Source organism: Salmo trutta, chromosome 14, assembly GCF_901001165.1.
Source record: "Salmo trutta chromosome 14, fSalTru1.1, whole genome shotgun sequence".
Lineage (NCBI taxonomy): Eukaryota > Metazoa > Chordata > Actinopteri > Salmoniformes > Salmonidae > Salmo > Salmo trutta.
Window position 1 is genome coordinate 45,480,568 of NC_042970.1, and position 24,076 is coordinate 45,504,643.

The 24,076-nt window shown below is 44.6% G+C and overlaps 1 protein-coding gene across 5 annotated transcripts in view; it reads left to right on the forward strand.

Moving 5' to 3' along the window:
- wnk2 (WNK lysine deficient protein kinase 2) overlaps nucleotides 1–24,076 on the forward strand; it is a 69,475-nt gene that overhangs the window by 26,545 nt on the left and 18,854 nt on the right. For all 5 annotated transcript variants that reach the window (XM_029776080.1, XM_029776081.1, XM_029776082.1 and 2 more), the window contains exons 9-21: nucleotides 3,155–3,459; nucleotides 5,275–5,454; nucleotides 8,336–8,488; nucleotides 14,368–14,697; nucleotides 15,533–15,585; nucleotides 15,967–16,129; nucleotides 16,497–16,613; nucleotides 17,284–17,454; nucleotides 17,643–17,685; nucleotides 21,758–21,958; nucleotides 22,338–23,251; nucleotides 23,604–23,661; nucleotides 23,823–23,896. In XM_029776080.1, the coding sequence (XP_029631940.1) occupies nucleotides 3,155–3,459; nucleotides 5,275–5,454; nucleotides 8,336–8,488; nucleotides 14,368–14,697; nucleotides 15,533–15,585; nucleotides 15,967–16,129; nucleotides 16,497–16,613; nucleotides 17,284–17,454; nucleotides 17,643–17,685; nucleotides 21,758–21,958; nucleotides 22,338–23,251; nucleotides 23,604–23,661; nucleotides 23,823–23,896 (2,762 nt within the window). The remainder of the gene's footprint in view (nucleotides 1–3,154; nucleotides 3,460–5,274; nucleotides 5,455–8,335; nucleotides 8,489–14,367; nucleotides 14,698–15,532; nucleotides 15,586–15,966; nucleotides 16,130–16,496; nucleotides 16,614–17,283; nucleotides 17,455–17,642; nucleotides 17,686–21,757; nucleotides 21,959–22,337; nucleotides 23,252–23,603; nucleotides 23,662–23,822; nucleotides 23,897–24,076) is intronic.

Consider the following 24,076-nt stretch of genomic DNA (forward strand, 5'->3'; position numbering starts at 1 on the left):
CCTCTGACACCGCCTGGTATAGAGGTCCTGGATTGCAGGAAGCTTGGCCCCAGTGATGTACTGGGCCGTACGCTATAACCTCCGTAGTGCCTTGCGGTCGGAGGCTGAGCAGTTGCCATACCAGGCAGTGATGCAACCAGTCAGGATGCTCTCGATGGTGCAGCTGTAGAACGTTTTGAGGATCTAAGGACCCATGCCGAATCTTTTCAGTCTACTGAGGGAGAATAGGTTTTGTCATGCCCTCTTGATGACTGTCTTAGTGTGTTTTGTTGGTGATGTGGACACCAAGGAACTTGAAACTCTCAACCTGCTCCACTGCAGCCCCATCGATGAGATTGGGGGTGTGCTTGGTCCTCCTTTTCCTTTAGTCCACAATCATCTCCTTTGTCTTGATCACGTTGAGGGAGAGGTTGTTGTCCTGGCACCACACGGCCAGGTCAAATCAAATGAAATGTATTTATAAAGCCCTTCTTACATCAGCTGATGTCACAAAGGGCTGTACAGAAACCCAGCCTAAAACCCGAAACAGCAAGCAATGCAGGTGTAGAAGCACGGTGGTTAGGAAAAACTCCCTAGGAAGGTCTCTGACCTCCTCCTGTTAAGCTGTCTCATCGTTGTCAGTGATCAGGCCTACCACTGTTGTCATCTACAAACTTGATGTTGGAGTTGTGCCTGGCCATGCAGTCATGAGTGAACAAGGAGTACAGGAGGGGACTGAGCACGCACCAATGAGGGGCCCCTATGTTGATGATCAGCGTGGCAGATGTTTTGTAACCTACCCTTACCACCTGGGGGTGGCCCGTCAGGAAGTCCAGAATCCAGTTTCAGAGGGATGTTTTTAGTCCCAGGGTCCTTAGCTTAGTGATTAGCTTTGAGGGCAATATGGGGTTGAACGCTGAGCTGTAGTCAATGAATAGCATTCTCACATAGGTGTTCCTTTTGTCCAGGTGGGAAAGGGCAATGTTGAGTGCAATAGAGATTGCATCATCTGTGGATCAGTTTGGGTGGTATGCAAATTGGAGTGGGTCTAAGGTTTCTGGGATAATGGTGTTGATGTGAGCCATGAACGGCATTTCAAAGTATTTCATGACTGGAGACGTGAGTGCTCCGGGTCGGTTGTCATTTAGGCAGGTTACCTTAGTGTTCTTGGGCACAGGGATAGGGACTATGGTGGTCTGCTTGAAACATGTTGGTATTCCAGACTCAGTCAGGGACAGGTTGAAAATGTCAGTGAAGACACTTGCCAGATGGTCAGCGCATGTTTGGAGTACACGTCCTGGTAATCCGTCTGGCCCTGCAGCCTTGTGAATGTTGACCTGTTTAAAGGTCTTATTCACATTTGATACGTATTGCATTATCACACAGTCGTTTGGAACAACTGATGCTCTAATGCATGTTTCAGTGTTACTTGCCATGTAGCGAGCATGGAAGTAATTTAGCTCGTCTGGTAGGCTCGTGTCACTGGGCAGCTTACGGCTTTGCTTCCCTTTGTAGTCTGTAATAGTTTGCAAGCCCTGCCACATGCAAGGAGCGTCGGAGCCGGTGTAGTACGATTCGATTTTAGTCCTGTATTTACGCTTTGCCTGTTTGATGGTTTGTCGGAGGGCATAGAGGGATTTCTTATAAGCTTCCAGGTTAGAGTCCCGCTCCTTGAAAGCGGCAGCTCTACCCTTTAGCTCAGTGCGGATGTTGCCTGTAATCCATGGCTTCTGGTTTGGGTATGTAGGTATGGTCACTGTGTGGATGACGTCATCAATTCACTTATTGATGAAGCCTGTGACTGATGTGGTGTACTCCTCAATGCCATCGGAAGAATCCTGGAACATATTCCAGTCTGTGCTAGCAAAACAGTCCTGTAGCTTAGCATCTGCTTCATCTGACCACTTTCTTATTGACCGAGTCACTGGTGCTTCCTGCATTTGCTTGTAAGCAAGAATCAGGAGGAAAGAATTATGGTCCGATTTGCCAAATGGAGGGCGAGGGAGAGCTTTGTACGTGTCTCTGTGTGTGGAGTAAAGGTGGTCTAGAGTTGTTTTCCCTCTGGTTGCACATTTAACATGCTGGTAGAAATGAGGTAAAATGGATTTAAGTTTCCCTGCATTAAAGTCCCTGGCCACTAAGAGCGCTGCCTCTGGATGAGCTTTTTTCTGTTTGCTAATGGCCGTATACAGCTCATTGAGTGCGGGCTTAGTGCCAGCATCGGTTTGTGGTGGTAAATAGACAGCTATGAAGAATATAGAGGAAAATTTTCTTGGTAAATAGTGTGGTTTACAGCTTATCATGAGATACTCTACCTCAGGTGAGCAAAACCTCGAGACTTCCTTAGATTTCATGCACCAGCTGTTGTTTACAAATATACATAGACCACCACTCCTTGTCTTACCAGAGGCCGCTGTTCTATCCTGCTGAAAAAGCTTGAAACCCGCCAGATGTATGTTATTCACGCCGTCATTTTGCCACGACTTGGTGAAACATAACATTTTACATTTTTTTATTTTCCTGTTGGTAAGATATACGTGATCGTAGTTTATCTATTTTATTTTCTATTGATTGTACGTTGGTTAATAGTACCGATGGTAAAGGGAGATTACCCGCTCCCCGCCGGATCCTTACAAGGCACCCGGACTATATCTCCGTCTCTTTCTCCTGCGTATGACGGGGATGTGGGCCTTGTCGGGCGTCTGAAAGAAATCCTTCCCGTCCGACTCATTAAAGAGAAAGTATTCCTCCAGTACTGGTTGAGTAATCGCTGTCCTGATATCTAGAAGCTCTTTTCGGTCATAAGACACAGTGGCAGGAACATTATATACAAAATAAGTTACAAATAACGAAAAAAACACACGCAATAGCACAATTGGTTAGGGGATTGTAAAACGCCAGCCATTTCCTCCGTCGCCATTATCTAATCCAGATGGGGAAAAAACTCCACAGGGCTTATAGATGATGGATAGATAGATAGATGGAGAGAGAGAGAGATGCAGGGAGAGAGCGAGAGATGCAGGGTGTGACTCAGCTCTGAGTCATCTCCCAGCTTTTGAATTCGAATGACAGTTCATCTCTCCATCCCTCTGTTTCTTTCTTAATCTCTCTCTTTCTCTCCGTCTCCCTCCAGATTGACATAATGTTTTCTCCCCTTTGTTTCCTGTTATTATAGCTGATGGTGGAGTGGGCCTCATGGTGCTGTCAAATGTTAAAAACGGTCAGCCCAGTGCCCCATACCAGTCCATCCCAGAGCCCATCTCTACACCCCAGGTGGTCTACAGCCCCCCTGTGCAGGCCCAGCTGCACCAAGGAGCCTACCAGAAGCCCACTGCACAGCCTCCCCAAGTGGCCTACTCCTTAGCTACTACCACACAGCTTCATCAGGTACCCTACCAGCAAGCCACCACTCAGCTGCACCACGGGGCCTACCAGCAACCTAAAGCTCAGCTGCACCAGGGGGACTACCAGTCTCCACCTGTAAGTTTTCTCATACAAAATTCCCCATTGCCTCTTAACTCAAATTTCTAAACATATTCTCACTGCAAGTCTCAGACATTCCCTTTTTATGTCTCTTTAGCTCCTTGTTAACGTTTTCTTTTCGGTATGATCTGTCTTTTGTAAAGACAAACTGAACTAAAATCTGTTTTCTTTTGTCCGGTTGATGCCACCTGAGCAGCGACACTTCAGTGAGCCCTTTGCATTCCAGAATGCTCTTCTCTCCCCAGAGATGACAGGAAATTTCTTGGTTGGTTGTGGGACCAATGAGAGTACAGTGTGTTGTGGTGGGACCAATCAGTGCGCTAGACGTGGAAGCACCTCCTTGATTGACATGTGCAGGACCCACTCCCTCCCTAAGCCTCTGTGCCGTTCTCCCTGCCACCTCTGTCCCAAACGAAACAAAGTCACACATCGGAGCCCGGAGGGTAACAAAAACTCAGAGGAGCACGCAGCAGCCACGGTCCCGCCTTTAGACTCCCCTCCCCCTCAGTATCCTGTCCTCTCCCCTCACCTGTCCCACCACCATCAGTGTTCCTACCATGACTCAATCAATCAATCAGTCAATCCCCCCCATCCTGCCATCATGGTTACAAATCCTATACGACGCCCCTCAGACCTCCCTCTACCCCACTCCCGCAGGGCTTCTGTGAGCTTTGACCTTCTACTAAGAACTAGGATGGAGGCTGGGGGGTCTCTAAGCCACCTCTACACGCCTCCCCTCTCTCCCTCCCCCCAGCGCTTATCAGTACACACCCCCTCCCTAGTCTCCCCCCAGCTTCTCTCACTGCTCAATCGCCCTCTAATCACCTCCTCCCTGTCGGCTCCTCCATCTCCCTCACATCTTTCCCCGCCTCCTTCCCTATTGGTCCGCTCCTCCAGTGGAGATCTCTCCCTGCTCAACCACTGTCTCAGCCACATCGTCAGTCGCAGGAGAAGCTCCCCAACACCCCTAGATGCCCCGTACCGGCCCAGCCAAAGCTATGGAGAGGCTAGGGTTCGCAGGACCAGCTCCCCTACTTCCCCAGACAGCGGGGCCTATTGGCCCAGCCAAAGCCAGCCCACCTCTCCAGTGCCTGAGCATTCTGACCAAGGCCTGGGTTTGGAAAAGTCCCTGCTTCTATCACCAAATGGTTCAATGGTAGGTCAGGGATACTACCGGCTTGATTGAACTTTGACCCTTCTGAGCCATTGCCGTAGCAACACCACACCTAGCTGCAGCACCTCAGCTTTCTCTTAGCCTCGCAAGCTGCCAGATCCCGCGAGCTTAGCTTTCTCTGTCCCTCCCATGATGACCAAGTGCAACATTACTTCCCAATCCCAAATCAACCCCAAGGGATGCAACATTTCCGGTAACTCCCAAATTTCCCAGGTTTTCCATAAGTCCTCATTGGAGGATTTTCTGTTTATTCCCTCCTGAAAAATCTTCCAACTGGGATTTCTGGAAAACCTAGGAGTTTTGGGAAAGTTACTGTAATTTTCTGACCATAACACCGACCCTCAAGCGTAACAGTGATGTTCTATCTGCCTCTGTTCACTCCTCAGCAGATAAACACCACATGGTTCGATTACTACTTCTTCTTTGGGATGATGGATCAGCTGTGTAGATTCCCTTACTATTGCAGCAGCCATTCCTCAATTACTTTTTCCGGCAGTTTCCAGCAACAATATCAAACCTGCTCAAGAATGATTTGTCCCCTCTTTGCTCCTGTGAAGAAAAATGATGATTCTATATGATGTGTTCTTGATAATATTTGTCATAAACTGAAAGACTGCCTTTTCCCCTGTGTGTTCCAGCCCAGTGCAGGGTGGATCCAGGCCCAGGCCCAGGCTCAGCCAGCCTCTGCTCCAGCCACCCCAGGGCCTCCGATACATCAGAACGGCCTCACGGCCCCACAGAGCTTCCCAGCTGCTGCCCCTCTCACCACTGTACAGGCACAGGCGCAGCCTGCTGTTACAGCCCAGTCCAGCCACGAGGTAAGGATCTGTTCTAAATCTAACACTTGGGTGTTAAGATGGCATCGTTTTACATGCCCTTAACCAATTGTGCTACTTTGTTCTGTTTTTTTTGCTATGTTTGTAACTTATTTTGTACATAATGTTGCTGCTACCGTCTCTTATGACCGAAAATAACATCAGAACTGGGATTACTCACTGGAAAAAGCTTTTTCCTTTAACGAGTCCGACGAGAAAGATATACTGCTCTCCCGGGAACAGGCCCAGATCCACGTCATTTGCATGAAGAAAAGACGGAGGAAAACAGGACGCAGATCGGGCTGCCTTTTGAGAATTCGTAGGCGAGCGAGTAAACTCCCACTGCCAACAGTTCTACTTGCTATCATGCAATCATTGGAAAATAAAATTGATGAGTTACGATTATCCTACCAACGGGCCATTAAGAACTGTAATATCTTATGTTTCACCGAGTCGTGACTCAACCACTCAACCAACTCTATAAGGCCATAAGCAAACAAGAAAATGCTCACCCAGATGCAGCGCTCCTAGTTGCCGGGGACTTTAATGCATGCAAACTTAAATCAGTTTTACCAAATTTTTACCAGCATGTCACATGCCTTTACTCCACACATAGAGATGCATACAAAGCTCTCCCCTGCCCTCCATTTGGCTCCTGATTCCTGCTTACAAGCAAAAACTAAAGCAGGAAGTACTAGTGAATCGCTCAATGTGGAAGTGGTCAGATGACGCGGATGCTACGCTACAGGTTTTGCGACCAGAGACTGGAATATGTTCCGGGATTCATCCAATGGCATTGAGGAGTATACCACCTCAGTTATCGGCTTCATCAATAAGTGCATCGACGACGTTGTACCCACAGTGACCGTACGTACATATCCCAACCAGAAGCCATGGATTACAGGCAACATCTGTATCAAGCTAAAGGCTAGAGCTGCCGCTTTCAAGGAGCGGGAAACTAATCCGGACGCCTATAAGAAATCCTGCTATGCCCTCAGACGAACCATCAAACAAGCAAAGCATCAATACAGGATTAACATTGAATCCTACTACACCGGCTCTGACGCTCGTCGGATGTGGCAGGGCTTGAAAAATATTACGGACTACAAAGAGAAACCCAGATGCGAGCTGCCCAGTGACGCGAGCCTATCAGATGAGCTAAATGCCTTTTATGCTCTCTTCGAGGCAAGCAACACTGAAGCATGCACGAGAGCACCAGATGTTCTGGATGACTGTGTGATAACGCTCTCGGTAGTCGATGTGAGCAAGACCTTTAAACAGGTCAACATTCACAAAGCCACAGGGCCAGATGGATTACCAGGACGTGTACTCAAAGCACGCGCTGACCAACTGGCAAGTGTCTTCATTGACATTTTCAACCTCTCCCTGACTGAGTCTGTAATACCTACATGTTTCAAGCAGACCACCATAGACCCTGTGCCCAAGGAAGTGAAGGTAACCTGCCTAAATGATTTCCGCCCCGTGTCACTCACATCGGTAGCCATGAAGTGCTTTGAAAGGCTGGTTAGGGCTCACATCAACAGCATCCTCCGGATACCCTAGACCCACTCCAATTCGCATACCGCCCCAACAGATCCACAGATGACACAATCTCAATCACACTGCGCTTTCCCACCTGGACAAAAGGAACACCTATGTGAGAATGCTGTTCATTGACTACAGCTCAGCGTTCAACACCATAGTGCCCATGAAGCTCATCACTCAGCTAAGGACCCTGGGACTAAACACCTCCCTCTGCAACTAGATCCTGGACTTCCTGACGGGCCGCCCCCAGGTGGTAAGGGTAGGCAACAACACATCTGCCACACTGATCCTCAACACGGGGGCCCCTCAGGGGTGTGTACTTAGTCCCCTCCTGTACTTCCTGTTCGCCCACGACTGCGTGGCCAAGCACGACTCCAACACCATCATTAAGTTTGATGACGATACAACAGCCTGATCACTGACAATGATGAGACAGCCTATAGGGAGGAAGTCAGAGAACTGGCAGCTTGGTGCCAGGACAACAACCTCTCCCTCAATGTGAGCAAGACAAAGGAGCTGATCGTGGACTACAGGAAAAGGTGGGCCGAACAGGCCCCCATTAACATCAATGGGGCTGTAGTGGAGCGGGTCGAGAGTTTCAAGTTCCTTGGTGTCCACATGACCAACGATATTTCAAGGTCCAAACACACCAAGACAGTCTTGAAGAGGGCACGACGAAACCTTTTCCCCCTCAGTAGACTGAACAGATTTGGTATGGGTCCCCAGATCCTCCAAAAGTGAATTTTTTACTTTAGTTTATTTGGTAAATATTTTCTTAACTCTTCTTTAACTGCACTGTTGGTTTGTAAGTAAGCATTTCACGGTAAGGTTTATACTTATTGTATTCGGTGCATGTGACAAATAAAGTTTGATTTGACTTTTTGATTTAAATGTGAGTGTAAATATGAGATGTGCTAGTTTGTTGGACTCTCACTGACAAAATCCTGACTATCCAGTCAGATGCTGTCTGTCCCCAGGCTTCTGTTTAATAAGCAGAGATGATAGTGGCTGTGATTTTTGTTGTTCTCAGCTGTGTGTGTGTATGTGTGAGCCCAGAGCTTTGTGTATGTTTATGTGTGTGTGTCCAGTCAGACGCTGTGACCGAGGGTGTGTGTTCCAGTCAGACAGACTGTTTGGCAACTAGACTTGGTGACTGGACAGGCAGAGTGTATGAGAGGCAATATATTATGTTTGTGTAACAGGACAGATATAGATGTTCAATTAACTTCGTCATGAATTTTACTCACCCTGCCTGTCCTTCTCTCTCTCTCTCTCTCTCTCTCTCTCTCTCTCTCTCTCTCTCTCTCTCTCTCTCTCTCTCTCTCTCTCTCTACCACAGTTGTCCGCCAGCCAGCCTGTACCTCAGCAGTGCTCTGACATCACCATCAGTCTTGCCCAATCAGCTGCCTGCCTGCGCAGCAATGCTTCTACCCCTCTACAGCAGCCTTCCCAGGCCACGCCCCCTCTCCAGCCACTGCAGATCAGCTCACAGGTGGGCAGTAGGTTTGTTCGATTTTTGAGGGATTTCATTAGAATCTCTTTAAGACCTTGTTCAGACTAAGTCCTTAAACATTTAAATACAATGTATAATACAATCACATGTTCACATAGAACACACTGTTACAAACAACAGACGTAATACATTGACAGGTAAGAAAAACATAACATATACAAACCCTGACAGTCTGAAAAGATAGATTGGTTCCTTCATCTGCCCTAGTCCTGCACAACCTTCCAAATGATTATGTTCAACTGGTTCTAAAGTATTGTTTGAATTTATATATTGAAAAGGAGAAGGTGCAACACTCGCTCACCATAAAATTATTAGTATTATTTTTTTTCAAGGTTAAAAGATTAACTTTTCGGCCTGCAATGGCCTTCATCAGAATAAGAATATATATTGAAAGGTTTCTGGTTTGCTGGCCATTTTTAAATGGTGTACTCTGAAACAAAATAAGCATTTATTTTTATTTTGTATTATCTTATTGATTGATGACCACCCAAGAGCATTGTTCATAACTACAACAAAGGAACCGTATCCCCACCTTTGCATTCTGCAGCCTCCTAATGTCACGTGCTGTTGCATTTCCCCACACCACAGAACAGTAGATCACCTGACTCTCAATTAATGCTTGGGTTGTTTGCTTAAGAATCTTTCCCTGTAAATATTTTGCTATCCTTCTGACCATGCATGCAGTTTTAATTATTTTCTTACATAGATTAGTTATTTGAGACAACAATGATAAGCAGTTGTCTAGCTGTACCCCTAGTAGTTTGGTTTCCACTTCCTTAATTTGTACTACCCCCCCATGCTTAATCGCATCCCATGTTGTGTTTGCTTTTTCCAGACCAACATAACCTTGGTTTTCTTAGCGTTCATAACAAGTTTGTTCCGGCAGACCCGTTCCCTGATATTTCCCTGATCTACTTGTAGAGCTCGCTGTACCTGTTCAACAGATTGTCTTGATGTATAGATTGTAGTATAATCTGCAAATATAGTACCTTGAGTTTCAGGTAAGGACACAGTTTAGCATGCTTCAATACATTTGGAAATTGTCCCTTTTTCAGTGACCAATCAAATATGTATTTCAGTGGAGCTGCAATCTGGGGAGCAGCATACCGAAGTGTAAAATTGTCTAAGATCATAACCTGTAGATTTACCATTGGGTAATGACTTCAATAGATTTAAAACCTCTACTGACACCAGCAGTTGTTTAGCTCATGATATGATCATCATTTCATTGGACAATAGCTTGTTTGGAAGAATGGATGTTTACATGATCTCTCAGTAAATTTGTTTTCTTTGTAAAAATTTTTTTTTTTCAATCAGCAAAATGATTGGCAATGTCAGCTAGTTTTGTTATTGTTCTCTCACCAACCTCCACAGTAGATGAGCATAATGAGAGAGATGGTGGTCATTCTGTAGCATTCTGGAACATTCTGTAGCCTGATTTATATCATCCTCCAGATGCAGTGCCTTTAGAACACATTTATATCCCTTGACTTATTCAAAATGGATTAAATATACATTTTTCCCACCCATCTATACAGAATACCCCAAAAATGACAAAGTAAAAAAATATATATAATGAAATACAGAAATATCTCATGTACATAAGTATTCACAACCCTGAGTCAGTACTTTGTAGAAGCACCTTTGGTGGCGATTACAGCTTTGAGACAAAGCTGTAATCGCCACCAAAGGTGCTTCTACAAAGTACTGACTCAGGGTTGTGAATACGTCTTGGGTATGTCTATCAGCTTTGCATATCTGGATTTGGGGATTTTCTCCCATTCTTTCTTGCAGGTTTTCTCAAGCTCTGTTAAGTATGATTGGGAGCAGCGTTCAACAGCAATCTTCAAGTCTTCCCACAGTTTTTCAATGGGATTGAAGTCTGGGCTTTGGCTGGGCCACTCAAGGACTTTCACATTCTTGTTCCAGCGATGCTTTGGCTGTATGCTTGGGGTCATTGTCCTTTTGGAACGTAAATCTTCACCCCAGTCTGAGGTTGTTTGTGACCTGAAGCAGGTTCTAATTTGCCTGTATTGGTCTCCATTCATTGTCCCCTCTATCCTTACCAGTCTCCCAGTCCCTGCCACTGTAAAGCATCCCCATTGCATGATGCTGTCACCACCATGCTTCACAGTAGGGATGGTGTTAGACGGATGATGGGCTGTGCCTGGTTTTCTCCAGACATAGTGCTTTGCATTCAAGCCAAAGAGTTCAGTTTTTGTCTCATCAGACCACAGAATCGGTCTTTCACATGCCTTTTTGCAAACTTCAGGCGTGCTGACATGTGCCTTTTTCTCAGGAATGGCTTCCGTCTGGCCACTCTCCCATAAAGCCCAAATGGGTGAAGTACTCTATTGACCATTGTCCTTCCAGCAGGTTCTCCCATCTCAGCCAAGGAACTATGTAGCTCTGCCAGAGTGGTCATTGGGTTCTTGATCACTTCTCTGACCAAGGTCATTCTTGCCCAGTTGCTCAGTTTGGTCAGGTGTGCTTCTTTCTAAGTCATGTCCAAGCAATTGAATTGTCCACAGGTTATCACCAATCAAGTTGTAATGACATCTCAAAGATGATAAAAGCAAATTGGATGCACCTGAGCTCAGTTTGGAATGTCATAGCATAGGGGTGTAAATACTTAGAGTACCAGTCAAAAGTTTGGAGACACATATTCATTCCAGGGTTTTTCTTTATTTTTACTGTTTTCTACATTGTAAAATAGTAACGAAACAACAAAACTATGAGAACACATAAGGAATCATGTAGTAACAAAAAACGTGTTAAATCAAATCAAAATATATTTTATATTTGAGATTCTTAAAAGTAGCCACCCTTTGCCTTGATGACAGCATTGCACGCTTTTGGCATTCTCTCAACCAGCTTCATGAGGTAGTCACCTGGAATGCATTTCAATTAACAGGTGTGCCTTGTTAAAAGTACATTTGTGGTATTTCTTTCTTTCTTAATGTGTTTGAGCCAATTCGTTCTGTTGTGACAAGGTAGGGGGTATACAGAAGATAGCCCTATTTGGTAAAAGAACAAGTCCATATTATGGCAAGAACAGCTCAAATAAGCAGAGAAACGACAGTCCATCATTACTTTATGACCTGAAGGTCAGTCAATCTGGAAAATTTCAAGAACTTTGAAAGTTTCTTCAAGTGCAGTTGCAAAAACCATCAATACGCTATGATGAAACTGGCTCGCATGAGGACCGCCACAGGAAAGGAAGACCCAGAGTTACCTCTCTTGCAGAGGATAATAAGTTAATTAGAGTTACCAGACTCTGCAGCCCAAATAAATGCTTCACCGAGTTCAAGTAACAGACACATCTCAACATCAACTGTTCAGAGGAGACTGCTGCATGGTCGAATTGCTGCAAAGAAACAACTACTAAAGGACACCAATAAGAAGAATAGACTTGCTTGGGCCAATAAACACGAGCAATGGACATTAGACTGGTGGAAATCTGTCCTATGGTCTGATGAGTCCAAATTAGAGATTTTTGGAGACGCAGAGTAGGTGAACGGATGATCTCCACATGTGTTATTCCCACCATGAAGAATGGAGGAGGTTTGATGGTGTGGGGGTGCTTTGCTGGTGACCCTGTCTGTGATTTATTTTGAATTCAAGGCACACTTAACCAACATGGCTACCACAGCATTCTGCAGTTATACGCCATCCCATCTGGTTTGGGCTTAGTGGGACTATCATTTGTTTTTCAACAGGACAATGACCCAACTCACCTTCAGGTTGCGTAAGGGCTATTTGACCAAGAAGGAGAGTGATGGAGTGCTGCATCAGATGACCTAGCCTCCATAATCACCTGACCTCAACCCAATTGAAATGGTTTGGAATGAGATGGACTGCAGAGTGAAGGAAAAGCAGCCTACAAGTGCTCTGCATATGTGGGAACTCCAAGACTGTTGGAAAAGTATTCCAGGTGAAGTTGGTTGAGAGAATGCCAAGAGTGTGCAAAGCTGTCATCAAGGCAAAGGGTGGCTATTTTGAAGAATATAAAATATATTTTGATTTGGTTAACACTTTTTTGGTTTCTACATGATTCCTAATGTGTTATTTCGTGGTTTTGATGTCGTCAATGGCTTCTGACGCATCCAGTGTGTTTGCACGCAGAGTAAAGAAAATAAACAAAACATTGGATGTATCTTTCCGGAACTATACAGGCTGTCAGTAGATACACCCAATACAAAAATGTAATTAAACGATTCTGTACTCCTGGCAGTTATATTTAACTATTTGCCACAAACAATTCACTTTAGATTGCACTACCTGCTCACAGAGGGGTTGTTTCTCTATAATGTGTAGATTCTCGCTTGACAGACTCATGGCGCTTATGCAAAACAGATCTATCATGTATATTTGATCATAACTGTAGAGGCACAATCCATAAGCAAGTAATACGTAATGAGAGTAACAAGTAAGAAAAGTGCCCTGGAGGACTGACAGCTAGGGAGGGTATTTGTGAGTGCACACATACTGCAAAACCAATGAAGAAGAGGAACCAGGTGCACTCAATTGTGAAAATCAAACAACTTGTTTTGTTTGTTTTTGTTTTGTTTCTGGTCCATTGTGTTTGTACTTTGTTCTGTTACCACTGGGGACACATCATTTATGGATTGGGCCTTTAAGTAATGGATAACGATCAGGAGTTGTGTTCACTCCTAATCTAAACTGATATCTTTGGAGAAACATAGAGATTAAAGCTGTGTGTTTATTACGTTCTCATTATGTTGCTCTGTTTATTTAGCTATTTGCATATATTTTTTTGCCCTACCCTGTCATGCCAACAGGTTGGAGGGGGAGTGTCGCTGCACAGCTATTTTCAGATCTCTCCAGAGATGGTCGATCAGGTTCAAGTCCAGGCTCTGGCTGAGCCACTCATGGACATTCAGAAACTTGTCCCGAAGCCACTCCTGCGTTGTCTTGGCTGTGTGCTTAGGGTGTTTGTCCTGTTGGAAGGTGACCCTTCGCCCCAGTCTGAGCTCCTGAGCACTCTGGAGCAGTTTTTCATCAAGGACCTCTCTGTACTTTGCTCCGTTCATCTTTTCCTCAATCCTGACTAGTCTCCCAGTCCCTGCCACTGAAAAACATCACCACAGCATGATGCTGCCACCACCATGCTTCCCCATAGGGATGGTGCCAGATTTCCTCCAGACTTGTCACCTGGCATTCAGGCCAAAGAGTTCAATCTTGGTTTCATCAGACCAGAGAGTCTTGTTTCTCATGGTCTTTGAGTGCTTTAGATGCCTTTTGGCAAACTCCAAGTGGGCTGTCATGCACCTTTTACTGAGGAATGGCTTCCGTCTGGCCACTTTACCATAAAGGCCTGATTGGTGGAGTGCTACAGAGATGGTTGTCCTTCTGGAAGGTTATCAGAGTGACAATCGGGTTCTTGGTCACCTCCTTGACCAAGACCCTCTTCACGTCTCCAATCAAGTTGTAGAAACATCTCAAGGATGATCAATGAGTCTCATAGCAAAGGGTCTGAATACTTATGTGATAAGGTATCTGTTTTTATTTTTAATACATTTGCAAAAATGTCTAAAAAACAGTTTTTGCTTTAGAATTGTGAGGTATTGTGTGTAGATTGATGAGGATTTGTATGTATTTAATCAATTTTAGAACAAGGTTGTAACAGCATTTGGAAAAAGGTCTGAATACTTTCCTAAGCTGGCTTTACAAAACCTTCCAAATACGTTGGCTTTACATTTTGACTATGTTGGAATATGGATAGTAACTGTAGCACAGCACATAACATACATTTGGATGAACAAGTAGGTTGTACTGTGTCTTTAGCAGCAGTGGCAAAGAAGGTTCTGTCATACCTGAGTCATTCCTCCTTCCAGGTCCAGTCTGGTGCCCCTCAGGACCCCCATGGAGAGGCTCAGGTGTCTGCCCCTGCTCCGCTCCACCCCGTCCAGCCTGCCATCCTCTCCCCACCCTGGAGGGCCGAGGTGGTGGACCCCGAACCTGCTGCTGCAGCCGGGTCTGACCAAACTGTCCCTGAGAGCCCAGCCCGGGTCCCGCGCCTGGCTCCGGTTCCAGCTGCAGCCCTGAAGCCCGCTGGCATCCAGATAGCAGCCCCAGTGCCTGACGGTTTCAGCTTGTCCACAGCTCAGCAGAACCTGGACACTGCATCTATGTCCACCTCTTACCAACCTGAGACCAGCCAAGAGGTAGCTATTCACCACACAGTTATCAACCGTTTCTACAGTACAGTACACTCTTAGAATTAGTGGTTACTCGAGGAACCATGGATATCCTCAAGGAACCGCTGGAGTTCCTCAATGACTAGTTAATGGTTCATATTTGCATCTTCCGTTACTTGAGGGATTCTTGGAGGAACCTTTAATGGTTCAATGTAGCAACGGGTTCCTGGAGGAACCCTGGAGTGGAGGCATGAGTTTACGATAGATCGTTTTTTTTGGCTACCCGTTAGAGTAAATGTAATCAGCAATGTTAATATGATGAATATTATATTAGAATAAAATACGCATACATATTCAAGTACAAACTTAACACGATAAACAGGAATGACTACGCTAACAAGTGACCAAAAATAATGATTTGAAAGTCACACCTGCATCAAGCCACAATCAGATAGGCTGCCACCTTTGCAATATATTATTAAAAAGGTTTAAAATTGAACCCCTCCCATCACAAAAACACAGGGGTTCCTCGAAGAACCTTTTTCAGCTGGAAAGGTTCTTCTAGGCGCCTTGACTTCCAAGAGAGTCCAGATACAACTCTAACTCTACTACAACGCACAGCACATACTGTGTACAGTACTCGTACATGCACCAGTGCACTCTTTTCTTGTGTTTCGGCTATGCACCGCCCATATTGTAAATGCAGGCTGCGTCCCAAATGGCACTCGATTCCCTACGTAGGCGCTGGTCAAAAGTGGTGCACCATATAGGGAAGGAGTGGAGTGCCATTTGAGACCCAGCCAAACTCTAAACCCTGTGACATGTTCTTGTGAATCCAACAACCCCATTGTTTTGCCTTCAGGAGCCACTGCAAGAGAAACCCATGGCGTTTCACAGTTACCCAGGCTATGACAGGTGTGTGGCCATACCTTCTGAGCTTGACTAGTGTTGTTGAAATGTTCTTCCCCAACAATGGCTATAGTGGGTACTGTGTACGGTATAGGGGCTGTAGTGTGTGACCGTGGTGTGGACACCTGGCCTTGTCAATAGTGAATACTTTCTCACTGAAATCTTAAAGGGATAGTTCACCCAAGTTATAAAATGACATATTGGTTTCCTTGCCATGTAAGCAGTCTATGGACAAGGTCAGCAATCCATCCTTAGGTTCAGGGTAACTATATCTTTAACCTAAACACCAGTTACTACACCAGAGTCCCATCTTAATGACACACAGAGAGACCGAGAGAGAAAATGTGTTAAAAGTATTGTTTAACTCTTTCACATCCCTGCCTTTAGCTTCAACTCAGACGTGGCGTCGGGTAAGGAGATGAGTGATGGCTGCGATGGCTCGGCCAGCGGCGGGAAGGGGGATGGGAAGACCCGTAAACACCACCGCAAATCGGCCCGCACACGCTCCCGCCAGGAGAAGACCAACAAGCCCAAACTGAGCATGCTCAATGTAAGTCTGTCCGTCCACACTGACCACAGCTCTGAACTGGCCAGTGCACAATAATCTTATTGTCTTACTTTTTATAATTACTTTTTATTTTAGTCTACTTGGTAAATATTTTCTTAACTGTTCTTGAACTGCACTGTTGGTTAAGGGCTTGTAAGTAAGCATTTCACAGTAAAGTCTACACTTGTTGTTTTCGGCACGTGGGAAAAATAAAGTTTGATTTGATTTGCTCAACGTTTTAGCCGTTCATAAGCTATTCAGTTAGCCCAAAGGGGAGAAGTTTGAAACTGAAATGACAATTTATACTGTATATTCAAAGTATATGCATATTCATACTTTCACATTCAAAGTGATTTCTCCTTCCCCTCAGGTGTGCAACACAGGCGATAAGATGGTGGAATGCCAGCTGGAGACTCACAATCACAAAATGGTGACCTTCAAGTTCGACCTGGATGGAGATGCTCCGGAGGAGATAGCCATTTACATGGTGAGGTCATGACCTTGGCAGACCGTCCTACGTCCCAAATTATACCCTATTCCCTTTAGAGTGCACTACTTTTGGCCAGGGTCCATAGGGCTCTGGTCCAAGTAGTGCACCATGTAGGGCATAGGGTGCCGTTTGGGACGTAGACCCGGGTGCAAAAAACCGACTTGAAGTCATTTCAAATTCTTTATCCTGGCTTAATGGGTGAATTAGAATAGACACAAAACTGCGAAGCCCGCCCATCTGGCTCTCCGGGCAGGCTAGAGCAAATGCTCAAAAGATTTGAAGGATTTCAAATAGTATTTGACCCCAGGTCTAGACAGAGGTCCTCTGTCTGTCTGGGATGTCCTGGGAAAAGCTATTTTGAGAGCTTCAAATAGATCTTTTAATATTTAAATAGGGCCACCAAGCTCAAATGCTTTACAGCAGAAGTTCTTATAAATGAGTATTCTGTTCGGTCATCCAGTTCATTATCAATCCCCTTGTAATCATACCTTTCCTGTATTGAAATGGTATACTTACATTATGATTGTTCCTGAAGTGCTATCACTTCTTCAGAATTCTTGTTTTGGCATTATTATATTGCTTGTAGTTACATTGTGTGTGTGTGTGTGTGTGTGTGTGTGTGTGTGTGTGTGTGTGTGTGTGTGTGTGTGTGTGTGTGTGTGTGTAGGTGGAGAATGGCTTCATCCTGCCCATAGAGAAGGAGATGTTCATTGACCAGCTGAAAGACATCGTGGACAAGGCTGAGGACATGCTGAGTGAGAACATGGAGGGAGAGACGGCCTCCGCCCTGGGGGGCAGTCCCCAACTGGGACACAACTCTGGGGGGCTGGGGGGAGAGGTGAGGGGGGGGCATCCCAAACACAAGTCCCTCACACACAGACGCTAATATACTCACATGGATGTTTATTCAGAAGCCACACGCATGAAATGCGCACACACACACACACACACACACACACACACACACACACATTTAATACATCTCTCACATGTCTGTTTTCTGTCTTCCTCTCTATCTCTCTGAAGATTCAGCAGCCCGGAGCACACCATCCTGTTTATCAGCAGAATGGTAATGCCTCACTTCTCTCTCTCTTTTTCTATCTCTCATCTATCCTGTATCTATTCTATAGTGGATACTATTCAACTTGTTACAAATTGTGCAATAATTTTGGAACATATATAGTAATGGAACTTAGCATTTTGAGCCTGGGACACGGTTCACGACTAAACTGTTGTCATCAGCCTACAGTTCTAAGATCAGTAAAGCTTATGGTTGATGTGTATTGTCCAATCACTGTTGTACCCGTTTCTCACCTTCTGATATTTCATGGTTTGAACAATTGAATATGTGAATTTTCAGGATGAATCAAACCACTGTATTTTTGATTTACCAATATATTTAGTACGTAAAGGCTCTCCATACCGTTTTTTTATGATTCATAAACACTTTTCTAATCCTAAATAATCTACAAGGTCAGAGTGTTTTTAAATCTATTGGTGCTAAAAAGGAGGCAAATATATATGTATTTCAATGGCTTTCTTTAATTTTTCGTTAATGTTCATAACCCTTTTTCTCTCGATAGCCTATATTCTAATTAATTCTGTTGTGAAAATTCAAATGAAAATGTACAACGTATTTAAAACCTTTAAGATGTAAAGACCTGCGTGTTTCTGGTACCGGTTCGGACTGACATATTCACTGTAGATCGATTTAGACTACCGAAATGGCTTGCATTGAGTGGTAGCCCTGATTCTCACGGACAGTTTTCAGTTCCCAAAACTAGAATCTGTTTTGAACAGAGCGGATTACGATTTTTTAAAACTTTGCCAAAGTTTTAAAAAATCATGTCATTTAGGAGTGCACTGGCAAATTTAGTTATTGCACACGCGCACTTCACAGAGTAGGCGTTCCCTAACATAAATATGCAGATACATGCTAGAACAGGAAAATAGGATCTCGCTGGTTTGTGCTTGGCTCTGCCCACTTCCTTGCTTGTTCTGCCCACTATGACTCTTTTGTTTCCATTGGAAACGACTGGCAGTGTTCTATCTTGGTTTAGTTTAAAAAATCTTTGGTATGTCTTTTTTGCCTCTGTGAAGCAGGATGTGAATCTGACACCACTTGCTGGGTTGTCCCTCCTGTCATTTCATTCGCTCTTCCGACTGTCCATCAACTCCTGGCTGAACCATAATTCACAGCCACCAACATGCCAGGAATCCTTACATCGTAGCGCAAGTGGTTTTGTTGTCATTCACATTCAGAAATTGATGTATAGCCAGTAATCTAAAATAATTCATACAAAGACACACTTTCTGTTTGTCATAGACGGACAAGAATAATATGAGATGAAAGGCGAGTTCCTAACGAGTTCAGGAAGCCGAGTTCCTAACGAGTTCAGGAAGCCAAGCTAGGGCTCTGTGAGATGTTCACAGTGATCGGGGCAGACGTTTTGATCAAGCGAGACCTTAAGAAAATATACACATTTTCTCTGACACTAAGCATACAAATATGTTTTTTTTTACAGTTATAAGGAAGGTGAAATCTTATAGTTAGTCATTTTATAATTTGATAATACTGTATTTAGAAAGCATGTATGTAATTTCAAGCCAGTTTTGTTGAATAGGAAATGCATCATATATAATATTATTTTCATATTTTTATTATAATTGTACTGTGTACATGAGCTCTTGTCTTCAAAGTGATAACACATCAGCAACTTTATTTTTTAACCAAAAAGGTGAGATGCAGTATTACTAGTTATTGTTTATGGCCCTCTCCTGATAAATAATACTTTTTGGGGAGTACTTAGATTACATTTTCAATTACATTTGGTTACATTTTGCTGGTTTTTATAGACCTGCTCTGAAACTCGGGGGACTAGTAAGTATTTTTTTAAACTTCCAATTTGGGCTGGATGTGTCAATGTGTAGTTCTACATGCATAATCTATGAGCAAAATTACTGTTTTACCCCAATTAGCCACGAAATCCCTAATTTGGGCCAACCCCCTAGCAATTTGGTTTTCAGCCAATTAACTTCAGCCCCTCACCATTTGAGTGACAGCTAGCAAGATGTACACATAGCAAAGTGAGAGAGAGAGAGCAATGATGTGGTGCACATATAGTATGTGAGGTAGTATGCAATTTTCGGGGACCACTTTTGGCTTTTGAGTACTACTTTCAGAACTACTGGCTAAAAAGTATACAAAAGTATGGTTGAATTAAATGTATTCAGAGCGCGCAAGACCTGTTATGCACCTTGGTTATTCCATGTCGTTTCAGCAAGCCACGACACCCACCATCCTCAAATTTTTTGGAAAACTTTTTTGTAATTAGAAACAGCATTCCTGTAACATAACTTTGTAGAATTTTTTTCCGATTTTTGATAAATTAGGCTAATTGATTGCACCCAAATTGGCCCTTTTTAATTTAGGGATTTACATAATATTCAATAAATAACCACCCACGGACACCCACACCAATCAAACCCCAACAACTAGTATATATTATCAGTTCTCTGTGTCTGTAATATAGAGCTGCATCTTGGAGTATTGCTTCTTCATCCCTTGTAATGTATTCTGTGTGAATCTGGTGATGTTTTGTCCCCGTTTGGAGAAATTATCCATTGAAACTTGCACTAACTTTCGCGACTTTGCTTGCATTATTTACCATAAATTTGTGTGAAAATGTCAGATTTTGCCCACTAGATGCCGCTGCTCCTGCTACTGCCAGCACACATTGCTGTCCATTTTGCTGGTCTCTTGTTTTTAATAAATGGATCAACTTAATTTATTTTCATCATGAGTAATCATGATGAAAATAAATTGTGTGGTCAAGCCATTCCTCCATGAAAGCAATTACGTTTGTCTTTCTCTTAGCAACCTTTTGCTTCAACCCAACACTTTTTGAATAATCCTACAAATGGCAGCTCTCTGAGCTCTGGTGCAATTCTCATAAAAATTCCAAAACTTTGATGGCGAAATGGGCTAGTGTCTAAAATGTTGTGACAACTGTAATAAAAGAATACAATTATAAACAATTATTTGTCCACTAGATGCATGGCAGGTGTATGTTTGTCAGTATAATTATTAGAAAACATCTATATATGTAGTGTGATTAGTGACATTTACCATTAAATCCAACTCAAAACCATTACCATTGCAAAACACTGTGTGTTTGGGACTTTTACCATTGAAGCCTGTTAGAGACTATAACATTAAAACCATTAGAACTACTTTAGCCTAATGGTTGCTTGTTCGCCAGGAATGGTCTAACAAATCCAGACCTTTTTGAAGGGAGTAAACCCCACACAGAGGGGCTATTTCCTGGACACAAATCAAGCCTAAGAGATAGACAAACGGAATTGCTTTCATGAAAGACTGGCTTGAATTGTAAAGATCACCATACCATTTGTTTGTCATCATGAGCAAAAGCTATTGGTGGCTTTCTGGCCAAAGTTGGGGAAAAAAATGTTGTGGTCCATTTAATTAACAAAAGAGACCAGCAAAATTGATAAAAGTGTGTGCTGCCAGTAGCAGGAACATCGGACAAAACTTGGTACTACCATACTAATTTATGGTAAGTAATGCTAGCGACTTCAATGGCTAATTTCTCTGAACAGCGGAAAAAACCCATCACCAGATTCACAGGGAATACATTACAAAGGATGAAGAAGCAATACTCCAAGCAGCAGCTCCATACTACTTGTCAGACATAGATAACTGATACTGTGTACTGGTTGTTGGGGGCTGGGATTGGCGTGGGGTGTGGGGGGTCCGTGAGTGGCTTTTGATCATTGTATTGGATTCCTCATGTCTTACTCATTGTTAGGTAGAATTATGTTCCAAATCGGATGTTAGGTACTATATTTATGGACGATTATAAGACTCATATATATTAAAATAGCCAAATTGGGCACCATCAATTAGCTTAATTTCGCAGATATCAAATAATATTTTAGGAATGTTAGACGTATCCGTTTCTAACTACAGAAACGATTTCAGAACAATCTGAGATGGTGGGTGTCAAAACCCTCTTTCTTGTGTTTTTTGAGGTGGAATGACTCTGTTTTGGTTGCTATATCTGTTTGACTGGCCTTTCTCTTCCACTCTCTTTCTCTATCTCTCCCTATCTTTCTCTAAGTGCTCCACACAGGGAAGAGATGGTTCATCATCTGCCCAGTGGAGGAGCCTCCCACCTCCAGCCAGGATGGAACTGCAAACATAACTGCTGATGGGACTACAACTGCTCAGCCTGACAGGACTACAATTGCACAGCCTGATGGGATTACGGTGCCTGGCCAGTCTGCTGAGGGTGGCACTGCAGGGACTGCTTCAGGCAGAGGTGACTTTGTTTCCATGTGACCATTTGAACATGAAGCCATCCTGGTCGAGCCATGCTACCATGCTGCCCTCTAGTGCTCAATGAATGAACAACGTTCTGTCAACATCTGTAATCAGCCATGTGTACAATTGTAAAAGAAGGTTCAGGAGAGCAGCTTAGAGAGTGTTGTTTTTTGCTGTTGCATTTCTGAGCAAGCTCCTTTGTCAAACCACTTTGCAACACTCTGTCAGAATGCCACAAATACAATATTGAGTTGTTAAGTTGAAATATTTGTATGTCTTTGGATGTGGTCCTGTTGTAGAACGGTTGATTAAGAGAATGCTAGTCCTGTTGCCTTTCTGTCTATAATCTTCTGTCTTCTTTTGCTTTTCTCCTGTAGTATCAGCGTCATCCTCCATAGCTAACTCAGTTTCTGGGGGGAGTGGAGGCTTCGCCTACGAGGGCTATGGCCTCTGTAGCCCCCCCATCCTGTCCTCCACAGACCCTCTCCTCCTGGCCATGTCCCATGTCCCAGCCCCCTCTGGCCCCCCATCTGTCCACCCAGGACCTCCTCCGGAGGGCCAGACCCACAGTTCTACCCTTCCCAGGGTGCATCACACCCAGCCAGCCTCGGCTCCTCCAGTGGCCCCCTCTGGAGGTCGCCGCAGCTTCCTGTCCGGAGAGGAGCACCAGGGAGGAGGGCGTCTGGGTGCCATCTCTCCCATCCACGCTGCCCAGCAGATGGCAGAGATGGCGTGCACTGCCTCTATGGTGGAGGAGGTGCCCTGTTGCCCGCTGGTCATGCCCCTGTCCCTGAACGTGAGTTGTGATGCCCAAGGGAGCTCAACTCCCCTCACCCCTCTGCCCCCCCAGGACCCCTCTACTTCCTCAGCCAGAGAGTCCCTACAACTCTCCTATCCCTCTGTTTCCCGCGGCGACCGCTCCCAGCAGCCCGTGGTGCTCCATCAGCCTTTCTCTTCAGTGGGCGGAGCCAAGGCCCCCTCGTTGCCCCAGAGCCCGGCACCCCACCAGCACACGGCAGGGGGGCCCAGTGAGTCGGACGGGGAGGGTCGAGGGGTGGGGGGTCGGGGGGGCTTTGTGGACAGCACCATCAAGACTCTGGATGAGAAGCTGAGGAACCTGCTGTACCAGGAGTACGCTCCCATGTACCCATCAGGCACTGCTGCGGAGACACCCGGCTCGGGGACAGAGTACGTCCAGTCCCCTCCTGGGCCCGACAGTGCCACCCTCGGGTCAGGAAACAGCACGCCTGGACCCATGGGGGAAGGGCGCTACCGGACAGGGGAACAGCTGGTAAACATAGAACATGTCATCCATAGAACTCATAGGATGCATCCCAAATGGCACCATATTTCCTGAATTAGTGCAGTACTTTTGACCAGAGCCCTATGGGCTCCATTTGGGACTCAAACACACTTTCCTTTCTGAGATTATAATTGTTTTCTTTACCCACACCCCAGACTACATGTAAAGTACATGCAATCTATCTATACCATTCATCCTTACATGTTGGCCATTCTCCCTTTAAAAACGACTGCATTATATTACCCTCATACATTATATTACCCTCATGCCCTCTCTTTCTCTGCTTCAATCTTTTACCGTCTCTCTTTTCTCAACCCTCCCTCACCACTTTTTCGTTCAGCCTCAGATTCCAGAGAGGATGGACAGTTTAAGCGCGTTGAGTGATTCTGCCATGTGTGGTATGTACACTCTACTGTGTTGTATGTAGGCTACAACATTACAGTTGCAATTCTTTTTCTTTAACTTATAGAACAGCTGTCGTGAAAGTGCAAGATCAAAATCAAGTTATTGTAGTTATTTAGATAACCTAGATAATCTCTCTCATTCTCTCTGTCTGCAGCCCCCATGTCTAGGAGAAAGAACATACTCCACTCTACCTCCTGCTCTGGTTCGGGCTCCAGTGGCCGGTCTAAGGTACTTTACTGTATTACATGCTACACAGATCATACATGTGACGTTAGCTAGCGAGCTAACGTTTGATAGCTAACCAACAGTGCGCTTTAACTTGCAATAAAAAGGACTTTCTGACTAAATTAGAAACTTATATCTGAAAATGTAGCTAGACTCTGTCGTGTCTTTGGCTATGCCGGATTA